The 26,219-nt window shown below is 37.0% G+C and overlaps 2 protein-coding genes across 7 annotated transcripts in view; one reads left to right on the forward strand and one right to left on the reverse strand.

Moving 5' to 3' along the window:
- RAB14 (RAB14, member RAS oncogene family) lies at window positions 1–23,860 on the forward strand. Its single transcript, XM_059657792.1, has 8 exons — window positions 1–252; window positions 8,469–8,527; window positions 10,115–10,168; window positions 12,301–12,478; window positions 16,525–16,591; window positions 19,052–19,139; window positions 19,459–19,489; window positions 21,593–23,860. Exons 2-8 carry the CDS (start codon window positions 8,476–8,478, stop codon window positions 21,768–21,770), a joined length of 648 nt encoding a protein of 215 aa, XP_059513775.1. The 5' UTR covers window positions 1–252; window positions 8,469–8,475; the 3' UTR covers window positions 21,771–23,860.
- The window catches only part of CNTRL (centriolin), an 86,743-nt gene continuing 82,900 nt past the window's right edge, over window positions 22,377–26,219 (reverse strand). For all 6 annotated transcript variants that reach the window (XM_059657788.1, XM_059657789.1, XM_059657785.1 and 3 more), the window contains one exon: window positions 22,377–26,016. The gene's annotated coding sequence lies outside the window, so the exon portion shown is untranslated. The remainder of the gene's footprint in view (window positions 26,017–26,219) is intronic.

A 26,219-nucleotide genomic window follows, 5' to 3' on the forward strand; every position in this document is an offset into this window, starting at 1 on the left:
GACAGGAAACCCTGTGCAGGGAGCGCCGCCATCTTGGACCTGCCCGAGGAAGATCCTGAGGGATCCCCAGGAGCAGTCGCCGCTGCCACCGCTACTGCCGCTAGCGCGTCTGAACCTCCGCGTCCAACCCGCTACCTGCCGGGGCCTGGGCCGACCGCCCCCGCCCTTTTCGGCTCCGCCCGCACTCTTCTTCCTCGCCCTGACGCCCCCCCTCCCGCCCGGAAAGCTGCCCAGCCACCAGCAACCCCCCAGGTAACCCAGGCCTTCCGCAGTGTCTGTCCGGCCGAGGCCTCTTCGCCTGGCTCGGCGGAGGCCAAGAGTGGGGACGACGGCGATCCGGGGCCGCGGGCGGGCGGGGCCGCAGGACAGGCCCTGTCAGGCAGCAGCGAACCCGGGGTCGCGGTGGGCGCCGTGGGGCCCTGTCTGCCGGGACTCCCATGCGGGGGCGAGTGTGGCCCTGCGCTGCGCCCGCCGAAGCCTCGGGTCCTCCCCGCCCAGTGGAGAGGCATGTGGGGAAGGGTGTGTTCGGCCTCGCCTCCCCCGCCTCCTCGGCCGCACCGGGCAGACTGGCCTCCGCAGGCCCTGCTCCCCTTGCTGCCGTTCCCGGCGGCTGCGGACCACCCCCGCGGTGTTGATCCGCGCGAGCCGCGCCAGGCAGCCCACGAGCCCCAGACGTGGCAGTCCCCGTCCCATAGGCCGCGTCTGGCCCGGAGTACAAAAGGCAGCACGCCGGCATCTTGGACTGTCGCCGGTGTCCTTGTCGGTGTGGGTGGACTGCCCGGCCGCGGGCTGGAGAAGAGGGTCTGTGCTTGGGAGGCTGTGGTTTGGGCGAGGACATCCTCTCAGGCCCCGAGCCCAGATGGGATCCAGAAATGATGAAGACGACCAAAAGTTTTGGCGTTTCTAGGACTGAAAAGAAGGAACAGGCGTTGTTTGGCTCGTTTGCACTTTCCTATGTGCCAGGCACAGATTTGGGTGTCTTCGCACTTCACGTAGCTGTTGGTGATAAGCCGCGTTCTCTCCGTTTTGCGAGCGAGGAAACTGAGGCTTGAAGTTGTGCTGTGGCCGGTTAAGGCCGGTGCGTGCACACTGGCCTCTCCCTCCCCTGGGGCGGGAGCTCACGGCGCTCGAGTTAGGCCGGGGTCGCAGACCTGACCATTGATTGACAAGGCAGCGGTGGATGACAGTGGATTCTCCTTTGTAACCCAAAGTCTTGTCGTGTCAGCCACTGCACTGCCAGTCCTTATTCTCACAATTCCAGGGGTGAGAGGGCTGGATTTCCATTTTACATTTGAAGAAAAAATGGGGTTCTCCAGAGAGCAAGTGCTTGCCTGGTGGCCCCACGGCGGTGTCAGAGCCCCGATTCTAACTCTTGGAGGTTATTGCTCATTTCAGTACTGTCCCAGCTTCCTTTTATTTAGATGTGGTTATTAAGGACACACTTAACCTTGCACTAATTCAGCTCCCACTCCTCCTTCCCCGAAGACTTTCCAAAAATTTTCCTCAAGGTTTCTGCGTAGGCACTGTTACTGGTCATGCCTTGGCGCATGTCATGTGTAATGTGCTTTGACTTCCTAGTTAGTGACCATAAGCAAGTTACTTAACCTCTCAGACTCAGTGCCCTTATCTATACAGGGGATAATGGTGCCTACTTTTTTGAGCTGTTGTGAGGATTAAATGTGATTAAAAACCCTTAGCTCGTTGCTTGGCATACAGTTAGTGCCCCGTTGCCAGGCTTGTACTGAGTGTTGAATATTTGTTGAATAAAAGAGAGGAGCATGACTTCGGAGAGCTAGCTGTAGATTTTGACCTGGGCCTTAATCTTAGCTTTCCGCTTAGTAGTACTAGCATATGATCACGGATGTATCACTTCTCTGAGCTAGTTTCCTTATCTGTAAAATGAGTTTTTAGGATTAGAGATTACTTTTAAAGTAGCTGGCATATATTAGGCACTCAGTAAATGGCAGTTATTTAAAAGATGTAAAACTTTAGATTCTAAAAATGTCTTGGAATTAAAGCTACATTTAAAAAAGTTTTTGCTCTTTATGTTAAACTTTATGGCTGTGTGTGTCAGCCATTCAACAGAATTTGGGGTGCTTTTACAACTGATTTTTATCAGTATTAAATATCTTTCCATAATTTTAGTAAGATATATTGTACTTCAAGTTAAAGCAAATAGAATATGTTGAAATAAGGGCTATTGAGAGATGCTTCATTTTTTTTAAAGGCTTGAAACATTTGTATGTGATTAAATGCCTGTTATGGCTGGAGACAGCAATGCACAAATAGAGGTCTCAAAGATGGTCTACTTTACTTTTTAAATACTTTTATTCTGGACTATTTTAAACATGTACACTATAGAGTAGTATGTTAAGCCTTAATATACCTATCAGTCAATGTCACCAATAATCAGCAATTTTGTTTCACCTGTACCCTCTCCATCAAGTTATTTTGAAGCAAATCTTAGACATCCTATTTCACCAGTAAAATTTTCACTATTACTAGTCCTCTTAACTGTAGTAGTAAGGGCAGGGTTTTTGTTTTCTCCTAAGTGCTTCTGTGCAGTGTTGGAGTACTTTATTTCCTGTTCATAGCATACCCTCAGTTACCTGAAACGGTCTTGCTATGAAGGAAATTCAAGTTTTTCTTATTCACATTATTGATTTGTATAAAAGCGTGTTAGCTTGTCAAAAGTGAGGTGTTGTGGGTTTTTGTTTGTTGTTTTTTTAGGTGAATTTCAGAGATTGCTTTATGGTTGAGGAAAGGAAATTGACCAATCATTTTGATTAGATTCGAGTATTAGAGTGACTCCTGAAGTTTTGTGTTCACTTGACTGACAAATCAAGTAGTAATCCACTTTACTGGGCCTATAAGCAAATCAAAGTGTTTCTGTTCTTGAGTTTCATGAAGGCAGGGACAATGTTGTTGTTGTTTTGTTTTTTAAGCATTACTATATTATCAGATCTAGCATGAGGCTTTGTGCTTACTAGATGCTCAACAAAGATTTTTATATTGGAATCACATAAGCAGCCTCTCTGGTGTTTTTAATAAGATACCTTGCACGTTAAAAAAAAAAAAAAAATCTCAACAGTGAGGATTAGAATTTAAATAACCTGAAATGTTTAGTGGGTTGCTTTTCTCCTGTGTTGTCTTGAGTCAGTTATGTAAAAATTACACAAAAACATCATATATTCTAAGGAGTAGAATAAAATAGCTATATAACAGTTGTGAAAGGATTAGTCAGACAGTGCATAAATTAACACAATAAGAAGCCAGACTATAAAAACAACAACTGGAAATGTCATTGATCGTTGGGGTGTTTTTTGTTTATTTTTTTAGACTGATCATATGATTGACTTCCTATGTTCCCCAGATTATTGGTAAATGTGGAAGTTCTATTGGAAATATTATGAAAGGGAGTTCTTTTGTTTTGGCTTATTTTTAACTTGTTTTATATCAGAATTGCATATAAAATGCTTGAAAAATATTTAAGTCCTTTATTTTTTTTCTACTTTGAATATTTTAAAATAGTACATGCTCATTATACTATCAGTGCAGAGATGGATAAAGCAAGTTAATTTCTCTCTTCCCTTTTTCTGTTATCAGCCTGTGTGTTCATTTTTTACAATTTGATGTGTATTCTTCCATATTATGTGCATGTAGGATTGAAGGGTATATGTTTGTTTAAAATGGGTTATGCTATTGCATCAAACTCTGTACCAGGCTTTTTTTTTTTTTAATCCACTTAAAATCATGGCTATTATTTCCTGGTTAATACATATATTTCTAAATGGTTTTTAAACTAGACGTGTATTGTTTCATAGTACAGATGTACTTTATTTAGTCATTTCCCTGTTGATAGTTTAGATTGTTTCTAGGTGTGTTTTGTTTGTTTGCTGTAAAAATGCTGCATTAAATGCATTTGAACCTGTAACCTTGTGGACTGAAACTTTTATTTCTGTAGACTAATTTTAAGTGGGTTTCTTGGTCAAAGAATGATTTGGATTTTTTTTGAGAGTCTTTATTTTTTTTAAGATTTAAAAATATATACCGATTACTTCCCAAAAATATTGTGGCTGTTCAGACTTCCACAAGCAAAGTGTATAAAAGTGCCTAACTTCATATCTCTACCTGCACATTTCAAAACTGGTCATTTATATGTCTGTATATTTTATTTGAAAAGATGTCTGATTCAATATATGAAAACCGTGCAATTCTATATTTGTCACAATTATGATTATGTTTAATGTCCATTTAATAACCATTTAGATCTATATGTATTGGCCTGGGAAAACATTCATAATTTCTTTTAAGTGAAAAAAGCATGTTGAAGCATTTTATGCAATAGCAAACTCCATTTAAAAAATGTACTTCTCACCTTAACAGTGGTCTCTTTTATGTTAAAGAGATGAGGTTGCAAAATCCTGTTAAAGCAATATGAAGCATAGTTAATATTTAAAACAGGCCACACAACAATTATGTGTTTAATTATGCATTTAGTAAACATTTCTCTTGATAGCCAGGAAGTTTTGAGCTAAATTTTACATGCACAGATAGTAAAACTATTACCTTAATTTTTTAGTATAATTATCCTCCATCTTTCTCTAATTTTGAGTTTTTGCTTTTCTTTTATCAGTCTACATATTTATGTACCTTTAATAAGCTACCTTAAAGAAAGAAAATCAGGTTCTTTGGAACTAGGTCTGAAATCAAGTCCCAGCTCTGCCATTTACTAACTTTGTAACACTGGCCAAATGCGAATTTCTTCAAACTTCTGTTTATTCAGTTTTACATAGACATAATAATGATTTTGCAGAGTTGTGAGAATTAACTAAGAATTGTGTAAGATAATATAAGGAAAAATGCAGATCATCATATGGTATACTCTCAACAAATGTTATTTCCATTCAGAAACTTTTTAAAGTAAATATAATACGAATTATTATTACTAGTATTATCATTTATCCATACCTATAAGTCCTGATTACAGTGCATCCTCTAAATGTAATCATTTAATACTGTTTATTCAGAATATTAAATCAGAACCAAGTGAGTGGACTGAGAAAGATTTGTGTCCCGATGTACCACTATAGGGCTTCATAGATGTACTCAGCAGGTATATATCTTATAACTGTGGAGGAGGGATGATGGTGTTGTGGTTAAACACAAAAGTCAAAACAGTCTAAGTTTAATGGAGTGTGTGACCTGGGCATATTACTTGCCTGTTTGGTCTTTCCTCATCTGCAAAATGAGGGCTATTGTCACTATTTTATAAGGATGGTAGTAAGACTTAAATGTGATTTAACATTCCTGGCATATATTAAATGCCCAGTAAGTGATAACTGTAACAATTGTGTTTGTTATTAGTTTACAAGTTGTTCATATATTTAATGATACCTGCCGTCTGAATGTACTGCTCTTTTTTCCCTAAAAAAATCAAAGACATTAAACATGATCTATATGATTTGAACGTTATTCAAATGCTTTTTGTAAAACCTGAAAGTGCATTTTAATAATACTAGTGGTTGTGCACAAGTTATAGAATATTACCAAGGTTTTTTAATTAGTGGAGATTATAGTATTGAGAAAGTTGGACTCATGTTTTCAGAGCATTTGAACTAGATTAACATTTCTAATGCCTTTTTTTTTTTTTTTTTACTTTTGAATAAGTGAAGCAAAGGCACCCCTTAATAGGGAAAAAACTTTTTTCCCCCTTCCAAAGCTGGTTGCTAGTTACAAATATATTTCTCATCACTTTTAACAGTGGTTAGTTTCATGTTTAAGAAATGAGGTTGGGGAATCCTTGCTTTAAGCACTGTTAAATATTTAATATGCAACGTACAGATCATGTATCATAGAAATGTACATTTGAAACCTATATGATCTTATTAGCCAATGTCACCCCAATAAATTTAATAAAAGAAAAATAAAAGAGGCCACTTGAATATAGTTCTACTGCAAATACATAATTTTGAGTGAATGCTATCAATAAACTATAGGAATATATTTAAACCTAGCTAGTATCTTACCTTAGAGTAAGAAAGGGAGAAACTGTTGTATTAGTAGCTACAGTGCTAGATATTTTCTGCTTTCCTTACCTACTGAAATGAGTAAATTTGAGTCATTTTTCTTTAACTCTGCTTTCAGGGTTTTTATTTTAATTTTTAAGAAACTGGAACTAGAAAATTATGCGGTGAAGTAGAGACAGCAAAGGTATTAGATATGAAATAATCATTCTTTTTTATTTGGAAATAGTTGATAGCAATTAATGCTTGGTAATTTTAAAAAACATTTTCCAAATGAGTCATCTTAGTAGATGTTTGATTAATGAATACTTGTGTGATAATTAGCTAGTATACAAATTAGTATGACTAGAATTGGGTTATAATTTCATTATTAGCTTTTAGAGCATTTCAAGTAGAAATTGATATTGTTAGAGGCCATAGCTTTAACATAAAATGGAAGGAAGCAAAGTATGTACAGCTACAACTTTCAATAAGAACAGGGAGAAAAGAAACAGGAAAATCAGAAGGGGAAGAACATGAGAGAAACAGTAAGCTAAAGGTTACTAAATTATTATTTTCCCCCAAGTTTGAATGGGGGAAAGAAGAGTTAAAAATTACTTAGAAGAAGATCAACTAAAGGACTTGTATGCATGCATATAAGCATAACCAATGGACATAAGACACTGGGTGATAGGGGAGGCTAGGGGACTGTCTAGGGCGGGGGGATAAAATGGATACATATGTAATACCCTTTGTAATACTTTAAGCAATAAAAATAAATAAATAAATAAATAAATAAATAAATAAGCAAAATAAAAAAAAAATTACTTAGAAGAAAAGCATCTGGAAGGAGTGTAAGTTGAGACGTTATAATCTTTAAATACCATTTTTATTGAGAGAGGTTATTTTTTTCTTAGATCTAGTGAATAATTCAGACCAATTTTTGCCTCAGGACCAAGTTCATTTTTAAAAATTTTGAGCCCCCAGTGTCTGAAAAAAGGGAATTAGTTAGGGTGATGATCAGAATCAGAGTTAATCTAACTAGAAAAAACCCCCTTTCCTAAAAGAACTGGTTAAGGGAGTTTTCTGTGATGTCAAAGACTGATTATAAATGTGTTAAAACAAGTCAAGCTGGAATGGGTAGCAGGGCCTCCACTTTTGTTGAATGTAATTCCTACAACTAGGAAAGGTGTGAAATGATTGTCCAGTAATTTATAACTTTCTCTTCTCTGATAACAATAATTCATTTATTTTACATGTATACTTTTCAATAGGTTATATAGAAATTTTATTTGAAATACATGTTTCAGTTCTTCATTCATACCAAATGTATAGCTTAGGTAATGTGACAGTTGGCCAAAACAGTAAAAACCAGATTAAAAAAATTACTGGAAATCCAAATTTTTTAAAATGAAGGTTAAACCTTCATATATATATATAAAGAATTTTTATCTTTGCTTAAACTGAAAACTGGTTTGAGAATATTGGAAGTTATTGGAATATTATTGGAAGTTATTACCAGTATTAGAATTCATCTCTTCTCTAGCACCTAACAGTGTCTGACACATTCAAAGCATTCATTTGAATAAATTGGAGTTGTTTTTTAACTTATTAAAAGTAGGAGAGAAATTAGAATTCTTTAGGGTAAGTCAATCTGAAGTTATGGAATGGGCTGTGATCTTTTGAAATATATTCTGATACATAAACTTGCAAATTTTACAACCACAAGTAATATTTTATGCCATTATTTCTCTCAGCTCCTAAAATAGTACATAGCAGACATTTGATATATTATTGATCTTTAAATCCTACATTAGGTTGAACCGTATGAAATTGCCAATGATTGACTTTTTAAATCTACAAGAACAGTTTCATATGGTTCAATATAAATCTGACATTAATTTGGTTTGGAAATAATGATTTGCTCTTTCTTTGGATACTATTCTAACCATTAATTTATAGTGGAATAAAAAAATTACATTGTGTTTATAAGTTAGTGGTTACTTAAAAAAAAAGATTCTGTTTTAAAAATCAGCGAGTTCTGAACAAGTAGGCCATCAGTAAGTCACTTGACTAGTAATAGGGATGGATCTTAAAGAGGAGAAGAGGACTATTTATAATGATCGTTAATTCAAATTTATAAATATTTCCTTGTTTAATGTTTTCCAGAATAACATTTGTTATTAAATATTTCCTAATGTGAAATATTAGAATTGTTTTGATATAATGGTTTCTTATATTTCCATTGATAATACATGAGAATGTTAAAAGCAGTGTTCATTCATGAAAATTTGTGCATTTGATCAATTTGGGAAATGTAGTTTTATTCCAAATTACTATAACCAACATTTTGTTTATAATCAGTGTGCTTTATTTTATGTACCTTTAAAGGATAGCAATTATCAGCTTGAATAACTTATGTATACTTTTCTACTGAAGTAACACAGTTTTCTTTGTTTTTAGTGCCACCATGGCAACTGCACCATACAACTACTCTTACATCTTTAAATATATTATTATTGGTAAGTTTATTTAACTTACACTCTTGTTCTCCAAAGAAGGTTAATATACAAAATATTTATATACTAATACTTAACGTACCACTCCAGAAGAAGTGGATGACTTTCTCAGTGCAAAATTCAAACTCCTTTGAGATTTATAGTTGCATTAACAATGGACTCTTTGCTTTGTGGCTCTGGATACTTTTGTAGAACAGTGTATCTTGGTCGAAGTGATCTTGATTGTTCTTGGGGGAAACCTGAAAGCTTGTTAATACTGGAAAAGAAATTAATTTCTTAGGAGTGCTGATACATTCCAAAAATATCATAAAACCACTCAGAGCCCAATTTTTGGATTCCAAACATTGATTTAGAACAATTGTGTAGTACACATAAAATATAATATTGATGGTTTTTCCCTTAAGTTTCAAGACGATTTTACTCTAATTGAAAGACCATGCTGTTTATCCAAATATAGTTGTAAGAGCACAGTTGAAAGTACATATACTTTTCAGTTAATTCTTCACATGAGAACAGTTTGGTTTAATGTTGATCTTAAGTAACTATAGTGGAATGCTTCCTTCACCAAAGGTTAAATTGCTGTAGTACAGAGGTGATACTTGTTCTATTATGGTTTTCATGTAGTATATATTCTTTTGTGGAATTTTGCAAAAAAACAAAATTTGAGATAAGATATGATCTAGTGAATCAAGCTTCGAAAACTCATTTCTGCTTATTATATGCTGCTGCCCTATTTGTCACTCCTAGGAGTCTATTGCTTTTATGCATGGTTAAGAGAAAGAACAATATAAAACTTTGAATCAGCTCAAAGTAAAAAATACGATTAGAACAATTTCTCTGTTAAAAAAGCACTTTCTGCCCTAACCGGTTTGGCTCAGTGGATAGAGCGTGGGCCTGCAGAATTGAAGGGTCCCAGGTTCAATTCCGGTCAAGGGCATGCACCTTGGTTGCAGGCACATCCTCAGTAGGGGGTGTGCAGGAGGCAGCTGATCAATGTTTCTCTCTCAGCGATGTTTCTAACTCTCTATCCCTCTCCCTTCCTCTCTGTAAAAAATCAATAAAATATATATATGTTTTTTAAAAAGCACTTTATGCCCTGACTGGTGTTTTTCAGTGGTTAGAGCATTGGCCTGCTGACCCAAGGATCTTGGGTTCGATTCCTGGTCAAGGGCATGTAGCTGGGTTGCAGGTTGGATCCCAGGCCCCAGGAGGCACTCAATTCATGTGTCTCTCTCACATCTTGTCCCTCCCTCCTACCCTTCCTCCCTCTCTCAAGATCAGTGGAAAAAATATTATCTGGTGAGGATTAACAACAACAAAAAATTTTAAAAACCCACACTTTCCAGCTGGTGGCTAGTAACATAATTTATAACCAGACTCTATTACTGCCAAAAGTTGGGAATAGTGAATTTGTACATCTCAGTGAAAACTGACCTGTAGGATTTTAAAAGTCATTATAAATTAGGGAAATGCAACTTTTCTAAGTGTCTAAGAAATTTGTGATGTTTTAAGGGGTATAGCAGTTATTGTATATAATTGAGTGTAAAATTGAGACATGTAATTGCCACTTGAAACTTTTTTTTTAAACAGGGGACATGGGAGTAGGAAAATCTTGCTTGCTTCATCAATTTACAGAAAAAAAATGTAAGTTTAAAATGTAAGGTGAAATATTAATTATTTATTGTCACTTTTCTACCTTTTAAAGTGTCATTTTCAGTGTACTCTATGCATTTGAACATATGCACTTTTGTTTTTAAGGAATGAGTCTATTTTTAAATAGGTGCAGATAAAATGAAATATGCCGACATATACAATGTTAATTTTTATATATCATACTAGGGGCCCGGTGCACGAAATTCGTGCACTGGGTGTGGGGCGGGGGGAGTGTCCCTCAGCCCAGCCTGCCCCCTCTCACATACTGGGAACCCTCAGGCGTTGACCCCCATCACCCTCCAATCGCAGGATCGGCCTGGGCAGGGGACCCTCATTTCCCCCCATCACTGGTTCTGCCCCCAGCCCAGGCCTGATGCCTCTGGCCTAGGCGTCTGGCCCGGGCAGCGGGGACCTGCAGTGGCAGCGGGGGACGCCGCGATCACGCGAGCTCCGCCCCTGCCCCTGCAGGATGCCTCTGGCTGAGGCGTTCGGCCCGGGCAGCGGGGACCCACAGCTGCAGCGGCCCAGCGATCGTGGGCTCCGCTTTAGGCCCAGGCAAGGGGCCCCTAGCTCCTGGGACTGCCAGCTTCGACCGTGCCCAGCTCCCATCGCTGGCTCCACCCCTACTTCCTGCTATCACTGGCCAGGGCGGAAAAGGCGCCTGATTCTCCGATCATGGCTGGGGGGCAGGGCAAAGGTGGCCCCAGGGCCGCCTTTGCCCTGCCCCCCAGCTCTTAGCTCCCCCCTGGGTTTCCGATCACTGTCAGTGGCAGGGGGCTTCTTCCTGCTTTCCCTTTCGCCTCCCTGCATTGTGCCTACATATGCAAATTAACCCCCATCTTGTTGGCAGTTAACTGCCAATCTTAGTTGGCAGTTAACTGCCAATCATAGTTGGCAGTTAATTTGCATATAGCCCTGATTAGCCAATGAAAAGGGTATCGTCGTACGCCAATTACCATTTTTCTCTTTTATTAGTGTAGATATAATTTGATTCACTTGAGACATTTTTATGGTAAAACTTAATTTTTAAAAATGTATACTGTAATGTCAAATTTAAATCTTTTTATTCTCAGACTTTCATTATAGAAATTATCTTATTACGGGAATTTTGCTGCACGTATCATTTGTTAACTATATAATAATAGATTGGAAATACTTAAAATGGAATCTTACCTGCATTGATGACTTGATTAAGATTCAAAGTACAACTCTGACTTGGGTGGTATGGGAGGGGCCATTTTATTTTATGTAACTAATAGGCTAATATAGTTGAAATTGTTTCCATATAGTTGAAATAATTTCTGTGGCTTTTTTTTCATAATACAATATTTTATGAAGTATCCATTGGTCTGTGTATTCTTGTACCAGAGAATAGTAGGTTTAGATTTCCAGCAGTCTCATTATAAGGACTAATAAATTTGTTTTATTGGATTAGACATATATAACTTGCCAATATAGAACTATAAACATATATTAAATGTGGTGATTTTCTTAGAGATATTGGTATATTTTCCAGGATAAAAATTTGGTTGACTAATCTTAGAGTTCTAAGACCATTGATTGATTTGTTATATGTAAGGATTGTCCGAGGGATAAATAATATAACATTGGTATTTTTAAAAGCTTATTATAATCTTTATTTTTAAATTTAAAATATTCATTATCTAGTCCTTTACAGAAGTTTTCTGACCCCTGTTCTAGTCCATGTCAATGACTTCTTCTGGGTTTTTGCTGGTTTATTTATTATTTACTAGAGGCCGGGTGCACGAATTCGTGCACGGGTGGGGTTCCTCGACCTGGCCAGTGTTTGGAGCTGATTGGGGCCGGCCAGGCTGAGGTACCACAGGAGATTGGCTGTGGGAGTGCACTGACCACCAGGGGGAAGCTCCTGTGTTGAGCATCTGCCCCCTGGTGGTCAGTGTGCATCATAGCTACTGGCCGCCCAGTCATAAAGTTCACATAGGCTTTTATATAGAGAGATATGCAAGCTTTAGTCTGTTTATAGCCTATAAGCAGTATTAAGTCATTTGATTATCCAGTGGATTTTTTCCTCCCCACTGGTATTAATTTGAAACTCTCTTGAAGTTGGGATGTTATATTATATTTCTTTTCCTCCCTAACAGTTATGGCCGATTGTCCTCACACAATTGGTGTTGAATTTGGTACAAGAATAATTGAAGTTAGTGGCCAAAAAATCAAACTGCAGATATGGGATACAGCAGGACAGGAGAGGTTTAGGGCTGTTACACGAAGCTACTACAGAGGAGCTGCAGGAGCGCTTATGGTGTATGATATCACTAGGTAAGAAATTAACTTTTCCTTCATACTAGGAAAAAAATCTACTTTAGGCAGTATGGTTTCTTTTTTATTGATTTAAATATTTCTTAGTTTATAATTGTGTGTCTATAAATGTGCTTACTTGGGTTTTATGGTTTCTTCTCTAAATTGCTGTTAAAGACTTGACATAATGTGTTGATTTCCTTTGCTGAAAGTGGGTATGACTGAAGAAAAACTTTAGGAGATGCTGATGGAGCTGACAGAAGAATACTATTCTGAAAAGCAGCATCAGTTGAATTATTTGAGGTGAAATAATATTTTATACCAAACTTTGTTCTTTTCACTTCAGTAGAAAGCAATCAAGTCTTGAGGAGTTAGTCTCTAGTGTTAAAGTTTACACTTCTTCAAAATAAGGCCAAGCAAGAAATTACGTAGTTTTGCTAATCCAACATGATAGATTATAAAAAGTTCTTACACTTGCATATGAAGGTGTTTGAGCATTTAATTAAATTATTTTTTGTCCTAAAATGGACTGAAGTGGCTTATAGTACTTTAGGCAGTGAGATTAAATTTATTTCAAATTAACTATTTCTGGAAAGTCAAAGCACTTTATACAAAGTAACAAAATTGGACCGTCGGTATTTGACTTTGGAAAACATGGAAAATTATGCCACTTCATTAAACTCTGTCTACTATAAGTTAGAAAATGAACTGAATCACCTTTCACATTAATGCAAAGTGTCAGTCTAAAGCATTGTGACTCTGACTTTGGGTGGTGGGGTAGGAACCAGTAAGTGGGACCAAGTGATAATTAGACTTTCAAGCATATTTTCCTTTGGGAAATGCTTTTTGCTGTTTCCTGGGCTTGGATGATTTCAGGCTTAAAACAGAGTGAAACAACCTTAATGGCTCTATATAGTCAGGCAGAGATCAGTAAATAGTTTTGTGGAAAGACTATTTAAAAACTTGGCCATCTGTACAGGACATCTTTTTATGAGCGATGCATTCCCAAAGACTTCACATAATTAAAAACTCCATGAATTGATATAAAATTTAATATTGTTATATGTGCTTACAGTATATCAATGTATAGAGTGGTAGTTTGTCTTTTTGGTGTATGTGTCTTATTCCCCCAGCTTTATAGAGACATAATTGACATATAACATTGTATAAGGCATATAGTGTGATGATTTGATGCATATATGCTTTGCTTTTAAACTTACCTCTTAAGCATAGTAAATGCTTTTGGTATGTGTGTCTGTTTAAGTTATCAAAAGTACTTCTGCTAGAAACAATCCACATGTCCATCTCTAATGAATGTATGGGTGAATAGATGTGGTATATGCATACAATGGAATAAAATTCAATCATTAGAAGGAAAGAAACACTGATACATGCTATTCAGTGGCTGAACCTAGAAAACATTTTGCTAAGTGAAAGAAGCCAGAAACAAAGGCCACATGTATGATTCCATTTATATGAAATACCCGTACTAGGCCAATGTGTAGAGACAAAGGAGATTGCTAGAGGATGGGGAGTGAGTGCTAATGGGTATGGGGTTTCTTTTTTTCATGATGAAATGTTCTGAAATTAGCAAGTAGTGATCATTGCACAGCTTTGTGAATATTTTTGAGACCACTATATTGTATACCTTAAAAGGTTGAGCTTTATAGTATGTTCATTATATCCCAATAAAACTGTTTACTGGTAAAAGTACTTTAGGCTTTAGATAGGTATTTTCTTGACTCAGTGATACTTCACAGTGACATTGATGTTGCAACCATGACAGTATTTCCTCCCCTTCCCCCACCCAGATTTTTTTCTAATAAATCCTTGACATTTTGCAAACTTAGAAGTTCCTGCTTTAATAATACTTTTATTCTTGGCATTAACTCTAATCGTTACAGGGTACATTCCTAAATTGATAGAATAGCTTATCATGGTAGTTTGTATGGCTCTATCAATTGTTTAATATATCTAACATCCATGACAAAGTTAGGGATATTTTAGCACTTATTTATTTATTTTTTTTAGCTCTAATACCACCACGTAATGAATATTTGGATGATACTGTATTTATAGATTTGAAATTATTATTGTGAATTTTAAATTAATGAAACAATTACCAGATCAATGAGCAGAAGTTATATGGTACATGTAAATAATATGGTTTTCATAATCTTGATACCACTTACAAAGGATGTGTAGATTTTTCTTTTTACTAAAGTGGTGCCAGTTTGTAATTCACTGTTTCTGCCAGCGTTGACAATTTAATATTCGTCAAAATCAGTATAAATGTTTTGGAGCTGTGTTATTTAAGGTTTTGTGCATGAAGTAAGATACATTTTTTGTGTAAAAGCAAGGTATGCTGGTACTACAAATATTGAGCAGTGATAAAGCTTGTGCTTTAAAAAAATATTTGACTATTAAAATTTTTAAAACACTGGGAAAAGTTTTTATTTATGTGGCTTTTTTGTACATTTAAGTGGTAATTTGTGTATATGATATAGCACAGTAAAAATAGAGTCTGAGCAAGGAGTTCCTTTCAGTTCCACTAGGAAAGAATTAAATGTTTTGAATATTGAATTTCAAATGAGCGCTGGCAACTGGATATTATGGAATATACTATTCACAGGGCTAAACTTGAAACACTTTGAGAACTCAGTGTGTATAAAGGTCCTAGGCCTGGCTCTGAAATCATTTAAATCATTGTGGGCTTCTGTTTCCTCACCTGTCAAATGAGTAAGCTGGATTAATGTTCTGTGAATCTGTATAAATCAACAACATTTTTAACCTTTAGAATTTTTATTATTTTGACCCCTTTGGTAATGTCTGATTAATGTTATATTCCATAATATTGTAAGTTATTTGGGTTTGCTTGCTCTTTCAGGGCTTTCTTGGCTAGTGCAAATGAGCCTATGAATTTTTAAACTCTTGCTTGTAGAAAGTGGACAAATAGGGCAGTTTGAATCCCAGAATGATTTAGCTGTTGATGAATAAGAGTACAGAGTTAGGATAAACTCACATTCTGATATCTGGGGACTTGAATTTCTAGTGACATGTATTCAGTGCCTTTTTTTTAAAGCCAGTTTTTATTTTTTGTTAATCCTCTCCCAAGGATATATTTTCCAATTGATTTTTAGAGAGAGTGAAAGGGAGGGACAGAGAGAGGAAGGGAGGAAGAGAGCGAGAGAAACAAACATCAATGTGAGAGAGACATCGATTGGTTGCCTCCTGGGGCCTGAGATCCAACCTGCAACCCAGGTATGTGGCCTTGACCAGAAATTGACCCCAAGACCATTTGGTCAGCAGGCCAATGCTCTAACCACTGACCATACCAGCCAGGGCTTTAAAGCCAGTTTTTATGCTGTTATAATTAGCTTATTCTTTAAGAAAAGGTGGATTTTAATTTTTAATAATTTTTAAATTTTCAAATACAGTTGACATAACAATATTAGTTTCAGGTGTACAACATAGTGATTAGACCAGTGGTTCTCAACCTTCTGGCCCTTTAAATACAGTTCCTCATGTTGTGGTGACCCCCAACCATAACATTATTTTCGTTGCTACTTCATAACTGTAATGTTGCTACTGTTCTGAATCGTAATGTAAATATCTAATATGCAGGATGGTCTTAGGTGACCCCTGTGAAAGGGTCGTTCGACTGCCAAAGGGGTCACAACCCACAGGTTGAGAACCGCTGCATTAGACCTTTCTATAATTTAAAAGGGGATCACCTCAATTTGTCTAGTACCCATCTGACACCATACAATTATTAGAATATGTATTCCCCATTCTGTACTTTATATCCTCATGACTGTTTTTATAGATGGCAATTTGTACATCTAATCCCTTCCCTAGAAAGGTGAATTTTATACCAGTGTATTGTATGTGTTTGCATTCTATAACTGTTGTTCCTTAGGGTTACAATCTAGTCAAAGCAAAAATACTTTTTTCGGATCTGTTGATTAAAGTCTATATATTTTAAGTACTTATTGAAGTTTCTTTTTTTTCCTGCTGAAATGGCAATTATATGTGGCAGTCATAAATGTAAACTTTAAATTTTGCAGAAGAAGTACGTATAACCACTTAAGCAGCTGGTTGACAGATGCAAGGAATCTCACCAATCCAAATACTGTAAGTTTTAAACGATATCTAAGATCTAAGCTAACCCCAAAAGGAAAGCCATTTGCTAGCGGGATTTTTGTATTTGAGTACTAAGAATGAGAATCTTTATTTTATTCTTAAATTAATTGAAGAAAACATTTTTTTTAAAAAAGTTTTATTGATTTTTTTACAGAGAGGAAGGGAGAGAGATAGAGAGTTAGAAACATAGATCAGCTGCCTCCTGCACATCCCCCACTGGGGAAGTGCCCGCAACCCAGGTACATGCCCTTGACCGGAATCGAACCTGGGACCTTTCGGTCTGCAGGCCGACGCTCTATCCACTGAGCCAAACCGGTTTCGGCTTAACATTTTTTTCCAGTACTAATTACCCCAGGTCTCACATTTTATATTTGGTGTTTATTCATGTTTGTGGTTGAAAAAAAAGTTATGAATGGATGGTGATCTCATGTCAGGTGGAGACTATGAAATCTGAAACTACCACTTTAAAAGGGATCTGCATTAGTTTCATAAAATGTTACCATTGGAGGAACCTGGGCAAAGTGTAGATCTCTCTGCATTATTTCTTACAACTACATGTGAATCTACAATTATCTCAATAAATTTCAATTAAAAGTAAAGAGTACTTCATGCTTTAAAAAATTGCTTCTTAGACTGAGAAGATACTGAGATTTTTTTAGAAGCCAAGTCACCATACTGGACTCTGTAGTATAAACTAAAGATAAATTTGGATCCTTGGCCCACAAAATGTTATAGTCTAGCAAGGAGATTACCTATGGGAATACAAATAACTGTGCTAAAAAGCAGAATGAAATGTGAGTTAGAATAGAGTGACTGGTGTGCTGATGGGAGCCCAGGATGAGCAGTGGCATCTGGAGAAATCAGCTTTAGAGAGGCGGTAGGGGGTTTGAGCTGGGATTTCAGGGATTTTAGTAGATGCTGTTGAGGGTATTTTAGGGCCAAGTAAGGAAAGGAAGAGGTGTGACTAACTCTGAACTTCTCCAGAACAAGGCCTCTGTCTCACTTAGCTTTGTACCCCAGCACCTAGCAGAGGCCCAGTTCAATAAATATGTAATCAGTGGTAACACTGGCTTTTATCAGGGAACAACAATTTAATTATATTGAGAGTCAGTTAACATGGTTTGCTTATTATGACGGGGACTGTGCCTAGAACTTTCATAGCCATCATTACATTATACTCACTGTAAGTGTATAAACAAACCTATAGGTTGACTGAAGTAGGTTGTTATACTACTTAACTATCCTCAATTACATTCAGATTAAAAGTTTATTGGACACCAGTTTTTGGAAGTGGGAGGGTTGTATTTTCACATGAAAAGAAGTTAATGGTTGTGGAAATTCCTTTTAGTTGAAACCATCCATTTCTAAAGTATCCATACCTGGATTAGCACATCTGTTTGGAAGGGGGAGAGTGGGTTTGTTAGTTGGTGTCAAATTATAGGCAGAAACAGTCTACTCATAAATCTGTCCCCCTCCCCACCCCCCTAACCCCCCCCAAAAAAAAACCAACAAAATAAAGCCCACCTATTTCCCAAGACTGCACACTTATTCTTAGAACTTTTCGGAGCTGCCTTTAACTTTGGCCTAACTTCCACTTGTATAAAATGATTCCAAAGTGGATATAGTTGTACGATAGTTTGCCTTGGATTTGAATTCATTGCATATGTGTTTCTACTGACCTCAATGAATAGACATTCGTTATCAGTTGCTACAAACTTAGTCCTGCCAAGGATAATGTGGGGTAGTAGGACACATTTGTCTGAAGTTTATAGTTTGAGTGTTAAACCTGGGTTCTAATGTCCCTTACCACTAACTGACCTTTAACAAGTCTCTGCCTTATTTGAGCCTTAATTTCTTTACCAGTAGCCTGAAGGAGTTGAATTAGTAGTTTGTAAACTTTTTGAGGGTCCCAAAAACTTGAAAATCTGATGAAAGCCACAAACTTCCTCTTCAGGAACTGTCCTTGTTTACAACATTTTGTTTCATTCTGTGCTTTCACAGATCCCCTGGAGCTTGTCCATGGACACTTAGTAATCTTAAGTAGATAAATCATAATCTTTGGCCTAGTCCAGGTGTGCCTCATGGGCTATTTTGTGTTTGAATGGCTCGTAAGCTAAGAGTGTTTTTCACATTTTTAAACAATTGTCGAAAACAAAACAGAGAAGCATATATAAAGAAATCATAACATGGGACTCAAAAACCTGGAATATATCCTCTCTGCCTATTACAGAAAGTTTATGAACCCCTTGCCTAGAAGATTGCTGAGAATCCATCTTAATACTAATGGCTTCATGATTCTATAGTCCTGTCTGGTGGATAATTGCTAGTACTACTTTTTCTTATTAGGCCCACATGTTTTTTTCTATTAAGATTTTTTGATTTCAGAATTTTTGTGGTTGATTTAAGTTGGTTGCTTTGTTTTAAGATGTCTTTCTTTTGGTCACACATTAGGTAATAATTCTCATAGGAAATAAAGCAGATTTGGAGGCACAGAGAGATGTTACTTATGAAGAAGCCAAACAGTTCGCTGAAGAAAATGGTGGGTTTAAGACGTTTAATGGCTTTTTGGGAGGGTCACCCTTGGGAGAATTCCTAAGGATTTTGATCCTGCAAATTATTTAACAATTATTTTTTGATGCAAACTATTCAAATTTCAAGGATGAGGAAATTGCAAAATGTGTTTGAGAATTCATGAGTTGGGAGGAGGAGTACTATTATTCCCTCCATTTTACATTTATATTCTTTCATAAAATATTGAAAACTGATGGGAAGCTTTAACTTTTATTCAGATGTTGCTAAAGAGAATGTCCTTGTGAGGTAATTTGAAATGTCCTAATCAGTCTGAAATTTACTTTTAGGCTTATTGTTCCTTGAAGCAAGTGCAAAAACGTAAGTATGGCTAAGATTAGATAATTTTCAAATACATTCAAATTTCTCAAATAGAACATAGATATGAAAAAATGTATAGTGTATATATACAGTTGACCCATAAACAACATGGATGTGAACTGCATGATTCCAATCATGAGGATTTAAAAAAATATGTATGTTTTTATTGATTTTTAGAGAGAGGGGAAAGGGAGAGGGATAGAGAGATAGAAACATGGATGAGAGAAACATCATGGATCGGCGGCCTCCTGTATGTCCCCTATTGGGGATCAAACCTGCAACCTGGGCATATGCCCTGACCAGAACTGGTGACCTCTTGATTCATGGGTCAACACTCAACCACTGAGCCACATCTGCTGGGCCATATTAGTATTTTTTTTTAAATATATTTTTCCGAGAGGAAGGGAGAGGGAGGGATAGATAGAAACATCGATGATGAGAATCATTGATTGGCTGCTCCCTGCATGCCCCCTACCGGGGATCAAGCCCACAACCTGGGCATGTGCCCTTGACCGGAATGGAACCCAGGACCCTTCAGACCACAGGCTCTATCCACTAGCCAAACCAGCTAGGGCCATTTGAGGATTTTTTAAATTGACCTGTGCAGTTCAATTGGCTGGCACAGTTGAAAACCACCTAATTCAAGGGACAACTCCATCATTGGGAATTTGCATGTTCAGAGCAGATTTTTGATTGCGAGCAAGTCGGTGCCCCAACCCCCCTCACGTTGTTCCAGGGTCACCTGTACATAAAATGTATGATACATAAATACCTAATGCTTATGGCTAGAGGAACAGTAAGCAATCCTTTGCTTCCTATTTGACATTTCAAAATAATATTTGTTACTTTACCTAAAAGATTCTACCTCGATTGCCCACTGGTAAGCCATGTTAATAAATGAAATTGTGTAAACATTTCAAGTGTTTGACTTTCACAACTGAGGTTGAGTTTGGCATCTTGGACTCAATTTTGGTCAACCTACTTAATACTTCTGATCATGGTAAAAAGCATGAGTTAAGGAAATACTCAATGTCTAAGGGTAAATAGAAGCATAATTAACATTTTCTAATTAATATCCCACTAGAGGCCCGGTACACAAAAATTTGTGTACTCAGGGGGGATCCCTCAGCCTGGCCTGTGCCCTCTCGCAGTCTGGGACCCCTCGGGGGATGTCCACCTGTTGGCTTAGGCCCACTCCCCAGGGCCTAAGCTGGCAGTCAGACATCCCTCTGGCAGCCCGGGAGCCCTCGAGGGATGTCCACTTGCCAGCGGTGAGCAGGCCTAAGCTGCAGTTGGACATCCTTAGCGCTGCTAAGGAGGCAGGAGAGGCTCCCGTCACCACCGCTGTGCTGGCAGCCTTCAGCCTGGCTTGTGGTTGAGCAGAGCTCCCCCTGTGGGAGCGCACTGACCACCAGAGGGCAGCTCCTGCATTGAGCGTCTTCCCCCTGGTGGTCAGTGTGTGTCATAGTGACCAGTCATTCCCAGTTGTTCTATTGTTAGGGTCAATTTGCATATTAGCCTTTTATTATATAGGATAGGATGTCCATTATTGAACCCTGGGACTCTCACTATAATTATTTAAGCCAAAAATTCCTTGCATTGGTAAGAAGCTAGCTCCTTTTTTATTCATCTGTACTGTTAGTCCTAAGAGAATTGAACTGAAGTGTGAATATGGCTAAGCATGAATATGCCACCATCACATGATAAAAACAGTACAGTTCATGCTTGGCTAATCAGACTCTTCAGATCCAGGAATCATGTGTGCATGTTTGGAGATTTCATTTCTGGTAAAATATCATTACAGAAATGACCTCTTTTAACTGTTATATATTAATATGTTAGCATTTTAATGACTAGAACACATACAGTTATCAAATAGGGTTTGTAGAAATAGCTCAGTACTGTGTTTATATGCTTTCCACAGAAAATATTTCCCCATGTTGTTCTCTTAGCTCAGTCTTCTGGTAATCTCTTATTAGATAACAGTGGCTAAGTTGAAGACATCATGGCAGTTGACTAAAGTTTAGCAAAAGGTCAGTGTATAATGTCTTATCTTTTGTAGAAAACTGTGGTTCTTGAATAAAGTTGTCAATTGCCTCTTAGGGGAGAGAACGTAGAAGATGCTTTCCTCGAGGCTGCCAAGAAAATCTATCAGAACATTCAGGATGGAAGCCTGGATCTGAATGCTGCCGAGTCTGGTGTACAGCACAAACCCTCAGCTCCACAGGGAGGCCGGCTAACCAGTGAACCCCAACCCCAGAGAGAAGGCTGTGGCTGCTAGTGACCTCTTTGCTGTGGCTCTCATTTGACCTTTCACCTCTGTCTGTTGGAAGCAGTACTTTTTACTGCCTCGTTGTCTTCTGTACATCTTACTGGGTTTAATTAAAAAAACAAAAGAAAAAACAACTCTGTTTAAAAACAGTTTAACACAATACTAAACTGCTAAACAACTAGGTGTAATCAGGTTATCAAAAGCAAGTAATCTCTCCTGCATGGTAAATCTAGACTTTTTTTCCCCTGATTGTCCTCATGTTAGGTATGTCACCAATACATGATTTAAACTGAGCACTGATGCTGGGCTTCATGATTTCTACCCCTCCCTCTTTTTGGCAGGGCTTTGTCTCACTGTACGGTTTAATTTGATATCTTAAGCCTTTCTCCCCATCTTTAACTGTTCAAGTATGTCTGTTGTAACCAAGAAGTTTATTGCTGTGAAATGGCTTCTGGTGATAGAGAAGGGGTTCTATAACTGCTTTTGTTTTGTTTTTGTCAGATAAATTCCCTGTTGTGTGGGTGGCATTTTTCTTGAGGAGGTTTGCTTCTGTCTTAGCCTTGTACAGGGAAAATATCCACTTATCAGCTTCTCTCTTGTGCTTAATTAATAAGCTTTATTTTTTTTTTTTTTTTACATTTTATCCTTTTCTCTTTAGCAGAAAGTAAATATGTATAAATTTTGAAGGAACTGAACTAACAATACATTCTGTGTATATTATTTTAATGAAGAAAATAAATTGATTACTGGCATTGGAACAGTATAAAATACCAGTTTGTACAGTAAGACCTATATGTGACCATGTTACTCCCTTCCATTTCACACAAGGAAATAGACACAACTGCAGTTCACAAGTAATACTGGCTCCACCCATTGGTGCTGGCAATTTGGGGACATTATGCTGTAAAGAGCTCCTAGCGTGAGAGGATTAACACTAGCTCATCTTTGTTGTTCTTTGCACTGTGGCTTACCTGCAGATTTTCTTAACTGTTCTTGTGCAATCAACAATGTGCAAACCTGCTTTTCTCTTTTTTGTAAACATTTTGCATTACAGGCTGCATTTCTTGCCTTACTGTATAGAAAAAGAAAAAAGGCTGGGTTTATTATTGCACATTTTAAGCTTTTATACCTTTATCTTCTTGGAATGGTTGAGATTCTGAACCATAGGTCTGCTGTTAAGGGATTTTAAATTGTGCATTTTTAACACTACAGTGAAATATTTTAAGATATCCCTTGTGTTCTTAAGTATGAAGTGCTATTTTTGGTCATGTTGGCATAAATTGTTTTATAAAAGGGAAAGTGTTTCTAACAGTGTTTCAATGTTTGTGCTGATACAAAGTAAGTTATTACTTGAGATGGTTTGGCCACTGAAGAATACAGTATTGCAAGGGAAACAATCTTATTTCTTTAGATAAGAAACTTAGGTTTTACCAAGTTCTTTACTTCTGTTAACTGATTTCTGAGGTTAAAGATCAGGCTGGGAATTCAGAAGTTATTGAAGTACAGGATAGGTAAACCTCGGTAGATTATATAAAATACACTCAGCTCAACTGCTGTGTTTAAAATACACATTTTAAATCCCTCTTTACAGACACTAAAGTAAAAAAAAATCCAACTTTCTGGGTTGTAAACATGGTAGTACCAGAGTATTGTATAGTCAACGTTAAATAAAAGCCAAAACTGGAATGTGCAGAAAATAGGACTTGGTTAATTTGGGGACTCATTTTTATTTGTCTTAAACTTCTTTAAAAAGAAGATTCCTGGAGTAGATTGGTATATTCTGTTAAAGACTTACAGTGATCCATTTTGCTCACACTGTTGCATCACAAGGGACTCACCCAGGGACCATGACCTGCCGGTGTGTGTATATATTTACAAAGATAAAACAAACCACCCATTGGGATATAAGATAGCAATCACAAACTAAAGACTGTGGCTTGTTTAGGTGCAATACCCTGATTTCCAAAGTTAGTTACAGTGGGTCTTAATTGTTTTGTGACAGGATTTATTCAGACTGCTGTACTCTTCATTTGATGTAACAAAATGCTATTAATCTGAATATTTGTAAATAAAGTACCTGTATCTAGATTAAATTAAAATTGTTTGTATTATTTTCTGAACTATGATAGGATTTCATATTTTCTTCAGGTAAACAATTATTTAGCATAAGTTGTCAGTTTTTGCAGAATTATCCTTATTTGTTGATAGAGAAGTCTAGTACATAGCATATAAATCCACATCACTGAGTTTTTATCTTTGTGTTTAGATCACACTTGCAGTGTTTTTAGTCAACCTTTTTCAGTGTGAGATCAGCACATTTAGTGCCTGATGGTGTTCTCCCTTCACTGTACTTGGGGCCAAATTCTGTAATTTTCATGTTTAATTCCCTACAATAAACTTGGGTGCTCAAAAATAAAGGAGCAAATTGTCATATTGTAACATTCATGTGCCAGACACTGGCAAGTGCACTTTGGAGAGAATGTGAAATTCTTTTAATTTTTAATCTATGAGAGTTTACTGCTTATGTGGTCACCTGCTTCTCTGGGTTACTCATTGCCCTTGCACCTACGAGGGAGGAGGCCCTCCTGCTTAGTAATTGGTGCTTAGTACCTGACATTCCACAATGTTCAAGTATTTTCCATGGATAAGTATTTGATGCAATAACCTTGATTTTTTTTTTTAAGGGGGGGGGCTTGATGATACATAATACTAGTCAGAGGTAATAAACTTTCTTTGGAAAAAAGTTTTGGAACCAGGTGTTTGGCTTCATACACTAATTACCTCACTTCTTTTATTCCAGAAGACTCAAAGTTTTGAGAACTTGGTTGCCCACACAACTGTTTGAGGTATGATCTTTATTTGTGGTTGTGTGGTTCAGTTCACTACCCTTAAACAGAAGACTTAATGATTACCTTCCATTTCCTGTTTATTTGGGAATATAGAGAGGGTTCATGTGGTAGTTTAGAAAGAAGTTATTTTACCCTCACATACAGTACATGGATAAAACAAGAAAATGTGTCCCTGAAAGATTTCGACAACTGAATAGGCCAGGATTTTAAGCATTTTGTTAAGATTTGTGAAAATGAAACCAAGAAGAATGTAAGTACAAAAGATACCACCAAATCAATTTTTGTTTTGGAATTAGATGCCTTCTAGAACTTGCTATGTACTAGTAAATTTTATGTCACTTCCATTGTCTTCATTGTACTATATTTATCCCATATCTTAATGGTCCAGTTGTAGCCAAACAACTTTTTAGGAATATAAGCCTAAGTGATGAGGATTACTGCACTGCTCTTCTGTATTGTAGAAACATGGCGTAACTATGTGCTATGGATCAGAAGTTGTCTAGGGGGCCTAGAAAAGAGTCCTTGGAAATATTTTAAAACCTAATCTATTTCATGTGGTTTCATACTTCACTATCCCATGGGAATAATTCTGTTGCCACACACTTCATTATGACCAAGAGCTGCTATTCTTATTTTTAGAGAAATAATGTATCTCTGTACCATGGAGTTGAGGCATTAGTTACAGTACTTCAAAATTTTTTAAGTCTGAACACAGTTTGAATGTACCCTGCCTGGGTCAGCTTCTCTACTTTTCCACCAAAGTTTTGGTCGAGGAAAAGAACCTGAAATGTAATAGTTTTATAATAGGTATTTCAAAAGATGAAACATATTCTCTGATAGGTACAACATACTTCAACCTCCAAACAAATAGGAAACTATTTGAAAGATTGTCATTTCTTAGAATTAAGGTAATAATATGATAGCTTTATTGTATATCTGTGAAATGTAAAGTCAGACGATAGCCCACATTTATTTTACCTTTTATTTTCATACGAAAATAGATTTTTAAGCAAAATCCAAAAATAACCTTTGACACTGAATGAAGAGGGGCCTAAGTATATTTTTTTCTTTGTAACTAAAGATTTTATCGCTTTATAGATTCCAATTTGCAGTTACATTCAGCATTGGTTTTATAATAGCACATTTCAAAGATAAAAAATAAAAATGCTCAGCAATCTAGAACCCTGTTTTAATTTATACAACTGTTCCCATATGTGCACATGACTTACAAAAACCCTGGCCTTAATGGTTCAAGTGCGATAAACTACAGTAGAGTTCAGCATCTGAATTCACTGGATCTTGATAAAAACTAAGTGGCATTCCAACAATGAAGTTAGTGAGGTAGTGGAGGTCTTTCCTCAGATTTATGCAAGATAGTATTCCTCATCTGGCTGAACCATTTTTTCCTACAGTAAGACAAAGAAAGGATGAATTCTTGCAACAGTAAAAACAGGTCTTATATAAATTAACAGAACAAAGTGATACCATAAAGGCTAATAGGTAAAATACATATTTGAGTACTTCTTTGGAAAAATATTTTAAAATGAAAGTTGAGAGGTTACTTTTCTTAAGATTATAAGCTAAAATTCAAGATCTTCCAACTGAAAGT

The sequence above is a fragment of the Myotis daubentonii genome, chromosome 11 (genome assembly GCF_963259705.1).
Source record: "Myotis daubentonii chromosome 11, mMyoDau2.1, whole genome shotgun sequence".
Lineage (NCBI taxonomy): Eukaryota > Metazoa > Chordata > Mammalia > Chiroptera > Vespertilionidae > Myotis > Myotis daubentonii.